Source organism: Nannospalax galili, unplaced genomic scaffold, assembly GCF_000622305.1.
Source record: "Nannospalax galili isolate Female #2095 unplaced genomic scaffold, S.galili_v1.0 scaffold252, whole genome shotgun sequence".
Taxonomy (NCBI): Eukaryota; Metazoa; Chordata; class Mammalia; order Rodentia; family Spalacidae; genus Nannospalax; species Nannospalax galili.
The window spans coordinates 4,300,395-4,309,457 of NW_008333886.1; the positions used below are offsets into that span (position 1 = coordinate 4,300,395).

The 9,063-nt window shown below is 42.1% G+C and overlaps 1 protein-coding gene across 1 annotated transcript in view; it reads left to right on the top strand.

The window, feature by feature from the left end:
- The window catches only part of Rnf125 (ring finger protein 125), a 28,374-nt gene extending 19,657 nt beyond the window's left edge, over positions 1-8,717 (top strand). Inside the window, exons 2-4 of the mRNA XM_029561479.1 lie at positions 1,718-1,824; positions 4,764-4,871; positions 7,582-8,717. Of these exons, the coding sequence (XP_029417339.1) occupies positions 1,718-1,824; positions 4,764-4,871; positions 7,582-7,668 (302 nt within the window). The 3' untranslated portion in view covers positions 7,669-8,717. The remainder of the gene's footprint in view (positions 1-1,717; positions 1,825-4,763; positions 4,872-7,581) is intronic.
- The last annotated feature ends 346 nt before the right edge of the window (positions 8,718-9,063 follow it).

Sequence of the window (9,063 nt, forward strand, 5' to 3'; positions counted from 1 at the left end):
CACACACACACACATACACACACACACACACACACACACACATACACACACACACAAATTGGAGTTTCCTTTTTTGGAGGGGGCTTCTTTTTGAGAAAAAAGAACACCCTGTAGCCCCAGCTGGCCTGAACTTGCTATGTAGACCAGGCTGGCCTTGAACTCACAGAGATCTCCCTGCCTCTGCCTCCTGAGTGCTAGAACTACACGTGTGCGCTGGCATGCCCAGCATTATTTTTTATTTTTATGTTTCGAGTGTTTTGCCTACATGTACCTAAGTGCACCCCTGCATGCAATGCCTGTGGAGGCCATGAGGGAGTTAGTCAGTTGTTACCCGCCATGTGGGTGTTGAGAACCAAACCTGGGTCCTCTGCAAGAGCAGTCAGTGCTCTTAACTGCTGAGACCTCAGTGTTTTTTAATATAAAAGTCTAAATGATCACTTTGATCCTTTTGTTTTATGAGGCTGCTTTGGTAAAGTACCTGCTATTGTAGGATTTGTTTTATAAATGATGCCCATGAATTTTCTATGAGTATTTTTGCTGTTAGCAGAGTGCAGATTCTGCTAGCTTGAGTACAGGGACCAGCAGGAAGGAAGGAAGGGTAACAAACAGGTTGAGAAAGCATGTGGCTTTCATTGCAAGTTGATGGACTTATGAAAAGTTTAAAATATTTGGAAACTAACTTAAATTCCTATTTCTTCTGCTGGTTAGAATTACATATGTAAGAATTTTGAAGCCGAGTTTGGTGGCACATGACTATAATTGCAGTACTCAGGGACAAAGAAGGAGGGTCACCAGTACAAGGCCAGCCCATGCTACATAGTAAGTTTGAGGAGAGCTTGAGTTGTACAGTGAGAATGAATCAAACCAACCAATCAACCAACCAACCAACCAACCAACCAAACAAAGAACAGCCAAGGGAGAGATGGTTAAGAGCACTTACTGCTCTTGCAGAGGACCAGGGTTCAGTTCCCAACATACACCTGGCAGCTCTGTTGCCCTCTGGCCTTCATGGACCCTGTGCACACATCAGGTGCACATGCATACATATAGGCAAAGCACTAACACATAAAATAATAATGAAAAAAATCTTAGAAAACCCAGCCAAGCATGGAGTACATGTCTGCAATCCCAACAAGGTGAGGCAGATGGGTTGCTGTGAACTTGAAGCCAGCTTAGGCCACATAGCAAGTCCCTGTCATTAAAAAATAATAAATAAAAATAAATAAATAAACAGGTAAATAAATAAAAAAGCCAGGAGGTTGGAGAGATGGCTTAGCAGTTAAAAACTCTTACTGCTCAAGTGTTAAAAAACAAAACAAAGCCGGGCATGGTGGCGCACACCTTTAATCCCAGCGCTTAGGAGGCAAAGGCAGGCAGATCTCTGTGAGTTCGAGGCCAGCCTGGTCTACATAGTGAGTTCCAGGCCAACTGGGACTACAGGAGACCCTGTCTCAAACAGACCAAAAAAACAAAATATAACAAACAAAAACTAGGTGTGGTGTGGTGGTAAACACCTGTAATTCCAGCACTTAGAAAGAGAGTCAAGGAGTTAACAGAAGCCTGGGCTACATAGTAAGAACCTGCCTCAAAAAATTAAAGAAAAAAAAAGAAAAAGGTACCAGTACCAGACACCCCCACATTCTGTACATTCTGTGTTTTAAAGCTGTAGTTAGTGGCTCATCTCTAGCTGCCGCCAGTTTTAGTAGTTGTTTGTAATTCTGTGCAATTTTCAGGTGTGTGTGTCCATTCTGTCAGAGGGAACTGGATGAAGACAGCTTGCTGGATCACTGTATTACCTATCACAGATCAGAAAGGAGGCCTGTGGTAAGGATTCTATCATCTATTATCATCTATCTATATCTATCTATCTATCTATCTATCTATCTATCTATCTATCTATCTATCTATCTATATCTATCTATCTATCATCTATCTGTCATCTATCTGTCATCTATCTATCTATCTATCTATCTATCTATCTATCTATCTATCATCTGTCTGTCTGTCTATTACCTATCTGTCTAATCTACAGTGTCTGAATTTAAGGTACATTAGTGTCTAGGAATGGTGACTGATACCTATAATCTTAGCATTTCACAGGAGAGGCAGGAGCAAGGTTGAGGCTGGCCTGGGCCATAAGGTAAGAACTGTCTTCCCCCCTCCAAAGAAACAAAAAGGTTCATTAGAATCTATATTTTTAATTTTAAAAAATTATTACACTTAAGGGGTGTGTGTGTGTGTGTGTGTGTGTGTGTGTCTGTCTGTCTGTCTGTCTGTCTGTGTTTGCAGAGACAGAACCCAGGGACTTGCCCATGCTAAGTGAGGGCAATGCCTCTTTACTTTGGGATGTGGTTCAGTAGTAGAGTGCTTGCCTGGCATGCACATGGCAAAAACAGGGCTCATTTTCAGGCAAAATACTTTCATTTTAAATGGAAGTTTAATATCTTGCAAAAATTAGAAAGAGTGAAGAAATTGCATTGATTAGGCTGGAGGTTTAGCATGCTGGAAGAACACCTGACTCATATACTTAGGCCTTGGGTTCAGTTCCCAGCATGGAGGGGAGGCATTTAGCAGGATATGGTGGCACATGCCTTTAATTAATCCTAGCACTTAGGAGGCTAAGACAGGACGATGGAGAGTCCCATGCCACCTGGTGCTGCACAGTGACACTCTGTCCTCCAAACTAAAAACAAACACTGGCTAGGGAGATGGCTGAGCAGGTAAAGCACCTAAAAAGCTGGATGTGGTGGCCCATCCCACTGCTTGTCAGGAAGGAGCTTTAGAGGAACAGTAAGGAAGCCCAAAGTACCAGAAAAAGCACACTTGAGCTCTGGGTAGCTTGCTAAAGAAAAGGCATGTGGCTGGGCATGGTGGCACACCCCTTTAATCTCAGCACTTGGGAGGCAGAGGCAGGTGGATCTCTGTGAGTTCAAGGCCAGTCTGGTCTACACAGTGAATTCCAGGCCAGCTGGGGCTACAGGGAGACCCTGTCTCAAAAATCCCCACCCCCCCAAAAAAAAAAGAAAGAAAAAAGGCATGTAAAGGAGAGAGAGTTCTGCTGGGAGAGCTGTGCCTTGCTGGTGGGCAGATCCAGTAGAACCTCATGGTGACTTTAGGAACAGTGCTGGGGTGGGAATTCTGGGAAGTATCTCAATTCAAGGGATAATTATGCTACCTTTCTCGTCAGACATGGCTTAGAGTGAGCTGACCGTTTTGATGGTTGGTCCCTTGGCTAGGTGACCGATTTTGACCAGTCCAACTGGATTAATTCTTTTTTTGTTTTGGGTAGTTTGGGATATTAGGTCTCCATCCAGGGCAGAGAAATTGCTTTTGTATCTGCCTTCATCTCCTGAGGGCTAGAATCATAGGCATGTGTCACCACGCCCAGCCTAATAGTACTTTTCTTACAGCAAAAAATTTCAAAACTTCTTTGCTTCTGTTCCACCCCAGGTTTATCCATCAGAGACAAACAGCAGCATTTCTATTGTTTAGTAGTATACTTGGGCTGTTCAGTAATACTGAGCTAATGAGATGTTTAGATGATAACAGAGTCCTTTCAGTGACTAGCGCAGCGCCCCTGCCCCCAAGTGGTGCTAACTGATTTACCTGTGACTGTTTGACTTTTGATCATCTGTAAATTAACTCTGGGCTGTTTGTAGCGCGCAGGAAGCCCTGGGTTCCATCCCTAGTACTACATAAACCAGACATGGTGATCCATGATTGTAATCCCAGCAGAGGCAGGCCGGATCTCTATGAGTTTGAGGCTAACCTGGTCTATATAGTGAGTTCCAGGCCACCTAGGGCTACACAGTGAGACCCTTTCTCAAAAAATAATGAGGCCGGGCATTGTGGAGCATGCCTATAATCCCAGCACCTGGGAGGCAGAGGCAGGTGGATCTCTGTGAGTTCAAAGGCCAGTCTGGTCTACATACTGAGTTGCAGGCCAGTTGGGGCTACAGGGAGGCCCTGTCTCAAAATGACCAAAAAACCCCCAAAACCAAATCTTTTAAAAAGAACTGCTGATGAAGAAGTAAGCACATTTTCAATGGTAGTGCGTGCCTATATTTAATTCCACAATTTGCGAGATGGGGGAGAAAGATTAGGAGTTTAAGACCAGCTTTGGCCACAGTGAATCAGGAGCTAGCCTGGGCTACAGGAGATTCTTTCTCAAAAAGACAAACAGGGCTGGGAGATGCTTTGGTAAGTAAGGTGTCTGCTTCACAAGCATGAGAAACTGACTTCTGATCCCCAGCACTCCCCTTAAAAGCAACAGTGATAGTGTTTAACCCTGTGGTTTGGATTGGACTGGCCAACCAGCTGATCCTGCTGATCTCCGGGTTCAATGAGAAACTCTGTCTCAGAAAATAAAGTAGAGGGACTGGAGAGATGGCTCAGTGGTTAAGAGCACTGGCTGCTCTTGCAGAGGTCCCATGTGGCAGCTAACAACAGTGTCCTTTACTCCAGTTCCATGGGATCTGATGCCCTCTTCTGGCCTCTGTGGGCATTGCATGCAGAACAGCAAAATATAATGTAAGGTGGAGAGCAGTTGAAAAAGACAATCTGACAATGACCTTGGGCCTCCACATGCACATGCACAGACATGCACACAGGAACACACACACACATGAACTCAAACACAAAATACAGTATTGAGGTATGTCCAATGGAGTCATAGTAAACATTCAAATTCAACAGTGTCTTATTTTTTTTAATTTTGGCATTAGTAATTCTTTCTTGAATTTCTGGTCTGTCTTTCTTTCCAGTCCTGTCCGCTTTGCCGTCTGCTACCCAATGAGAGCCCAAACACCTTTGATGGCAGTTTAATTAGACATTTGCAAGTCAGCCACACTTTGTTTTATGATGATTTCATAGTAAGTATATAATTTCTGCCCTTTACATTGTTCTCATGTTGTCTGGGTGAAGCTTGCTTTTTAAATCCAAGTGAATGAAATTATGCAAGGAAAGTTGAGTGTTAAATATTGGCATTAAGGGGGCTGGAGAGATGACTCAGCAGTTAAGGGAACTGGCTGCTCTTGCAGAGGACCCAAGTTTGGTTCCCAGCACCCACGTGGTGGCTCAGAACTGTCCATGGCATCCAGTAACTCCAGTTCCAAGTGATCCAATGTCCTCTTCTGACCTCTGGGCATTGCACAACATGGGTACACTTACATGCATACAGGCAGTATACTCAACACATAAAATAAAAATAATAAAACATTTTTAAAAGTATTGGCATTAGGCTGGGCGTGGTGGCACATGCCTCTAATCTCAGCACTTGGGAGGCAGAGGCAGGTGAATCTCTGTGAGTTCAAGGCCAGCCTGGTCTACATAGTGAGTTCCAGGACGGCTGGGGCTACAGGGAGACCCTGTCTCAAAAAGACTAAAATAAATAAATAAATAAATAACTTTTAAAAATTAAAAGAAAAAGAAACTCAAGAACAACTTAAAGAAATTCCAGGAAAGATCATAAAGACAACATGGGTGCACTTACCTACATGCAAGCAATACATGCATACACGTAAAATAAAAATAATAAATAAAAATTTAAAAAGTATTGGCATTAAGAAGACAGCTGTGAAAATAGAGTGCTTTATACCTTTGATTATTAATGTTAAAGTACTATTCTTTGAGTTTCTATGTTGGTGAAGGCTTGTAAGTCCAGCATTCAGAAGACTGAGGCAGGAGGATCATGAGCTGGAAGCGTTTTATTGTAGTCCCTGCCTTTACATTGAGTTTTTTACTTTATTTTTTATGTGTTTGAGTGTATTGCCTGCATGTATGTAAGTACCCTCATGTTGTACAGTGCCTGGGGAGGTCAGAAGAAGGCATCAGATCCCCTACAACTGGAGTTATGGACGGTTGTTAGCCGCCATGTGGGTTCTGGGAATTGAACCCGGGTTCTCGGCAAGAGCAGTCAGTGCTCTTAACTACTGGGCCATCTCTCCAGTCCCCTACATTGAATTTTTATGACATTGTGAACTTACAGAGCTCAATGAAAGGCTCAGGGTTTTATAACTGCTTTCTAAAAAGATTTACTTATTTTTATTTTATGTGTATGAGTTTTTTGCCTGCATGTATGTATATCCACCACAAGCATGCGATGCCCAAGGAGACCAGAAAAGGGTGTAAATTCCCATGGAACTAAAGTTACAGGTGGTTCGTAGCCTCCATGTAGGTGCTGGGAACCAAACCTAGATTCTCTGTAAGAGCAGCCAGTGCTCTTAACCACTGAGTCATCTCTCCAGCTTTTTAAAGTACACAAAGGGCTGGAGATTTCATTTAAATTTGTAAAAGTTTTTGCCTAGTATGTATGGAGTCCTGGATTCCATCCCTAGCACCACCTAAACAGGGCATGGTAGTTCCAGTACTTGGAAGTTAAAGACTGGAGGATCAGAAGTTCAAGATCATCTTTGGTTATGTAGGGAGTCCAGGCCAGCCTAGGCTACATGAGAAAAAAAAGGAAAGAAAAGCTGGGCTTGATGATACATGCCTTTACTATTAGCACTGGGGTGGCAAAAGCAGGTGGATCTCTTGAGTTTGAGGTCAGCCTGGGATATGTGATGAGAAACTGGCCTATTAAAAAAAATAAAACCAGCCAGGCATGGTGGCGTATGTCTTTAATCCCAGCATTTGGGAGGCAGAGGCAGGTGGATCTTTGTGAGTTCAAGGCCAGCCTGGTCTACATAGTGAGTTCCAGGACAGCTGGGGTTACAAGGAGACACTGTCTCAAAAAAATAAATAAATAAATAAAATAAAATAAATAAAACCAGCAGCAGGGCATGGTAGCTCATACCAGTAATTCCAACATGATTATTTATGTGTGTTTGAGGCCAGCTTTAGCAGCACTGTTTTTAGTTCTAGCCCCTCCTGGTCTACAAAACAAAGACTGTCTCAAAAAAGTACATTGACTGTATAACAACAGATATGAGACTGTCAATCTAGACCAGCCTTCTCTTTAAACTATAAACAAAACCGCAACTGTATAAGTACTAAATCATTTATTTTTGCTTTCTTTCACACAGGGTCTCATGTAGCCGCGGCTAGCCTTGCAGTCTTTCCCTTTATTTTTTGTTCATTTGTTTGACTTCTAGCATGTGTTGATAGGAAGTTTAAATTCCAGATTGACACATGAGACAACAACAGCTTTTTGTTTATTCCGCCCCCCCCCCATAAGTAGATAACCAACAGGACTTCTGGCATTCTGAATCCTAGGGGGATGTGTCCCCCAGTGCTAGGGACTGACTCTAGGGTCTAGCCCATTCTAGGCAAATGCTCTATCACTGAGCAGACCCCTCCCTGGTAGGAATGTCTAAACTTTAGGTGTGTGTGAAATATAGATAGCACTTTGACCAGGACTTCTAATATTTGCTGTAGACTATTACTTAGGTCAAGACTCTGACAATAGCTAGTTAACTGCTAGGTCAATAAAGTGTGAAATTGGAAATGAGTTAAGTTCTGGTTCTGTGACAGGCTCCGAGGAACTTGGGGCAGGTCATGGCACTAAGGGTTTTAGTTTTTGTCAAAATGAGAGCATTGTGTTGACTACTACTGACCATTTCTAATTATTTTTCTCTATTCTAGGATTTTGATATAATTGAGGAAGCACTTTTCCAAAGAGTGTTAGACCGCTCACTTCTTGAATATGTGAATCACTCGAACACCACATAATTTTATGAATAGGAAGGGGACCATTCAATTGTACCATTTAAGATGCTGCTTGAGTGACTGGAGGGAAATTCTTAATGTTACATGGCGTAACATGTACTACCATCATATACGTTTTGTGTTTGCTATACTGCATTCAAAACTGCTTTCATCTTGATGGGTTAGATCTGGCTCTACATTCCTGAGTTTCTTAGACATTCAACCACAAATAGTCTCCATCAGCCAGTAGTCAACGGAAGAGCCACAGGCTGAGTATGTGGTTGAGGATCTCCAGGTGCACACTGATGATGTGGTGGGTGAAGTTACCTGTTCATGAATGCCATCATAGTTAGGCAAGACAACCAATCTTCTATATAAAGACAGAACCAATACAGATATTAAAGGAAATCTGAAATCTGTTCCAATCCTCATGCTAGTCTAATCTCTAATAAAGGAAAGCCAACAATCTGAGAAGAAAGGAGAGACCTGAAGTCAACAAAATCCATTTTAACCAAGGTCTAGTACCTAACTCTATAATAAAATTTTGTGTTATAAATGCATACTTATCCAGGCATGGTAGTGCATACCTATAATCTAAACACTTGGGAGATGGACCTGAAGAGTTCAAGGCCAGTCATGGCTATCTAGTGGCTTGGAAGCCAGCCTGGGCTAAAGAGACCATAAAATGATGAAAGGAAAAGAAATTGGAAAAAGAAAAAAAATGTATACTTAATTATTTGACTTTTTGTAACTGTACACATAAGAATTTTCAAATATTTTTATAATGTAGGTAATTTGTTAAGGCCTGTCTGTTGATATTTACAGTAGACATTTTCACATTGATAATTTTTAGTGGAAATCCTAAGGGCTTTGTATTTAATTTTAAAATAAAGCACAAATACTGAAATCTAGACGCAAAATAATAGCTTGATGTGTTAATATAAGAAACATTCTTAGCTGGATATGATGGTTTATCTGTAATCCCAGCAGTCAGGGGTTAAGGCTAGCCTGGGCTACTGTGTTTGATTCCATCTCAAAAATAAAAGTATTATGAACTCGTGTGTTCAAGTATATTTGACTGGACTTCCCAATATAAATGTTACTTTATTGAAGTTCAAGTTCTCTGATCTCTGGCCATTGCTCACAGGTTGACTCTGAGTCCTTTATTTCCCTTGCTCTCTCCTATGCCAAGATCCTCTAGGCTGAGGAATTTGTCTATTCTTGCTCTGGATGGAAATCAATAAAGCTTGGTTTCTTTCTGTGAGAAACAGGATTTCACACCCATGGTCTGAAGCTGAGGGTGGTAGTTCGTGTTGTAATCCCTGTACTTGGGAGGTTGAGACAGGAGGATCAGGTGTTCTAGGCCTTCCTCAACTACATAGCAGGTTCAAGGATAGCCTAGAGCCAGGAGACCCTGTC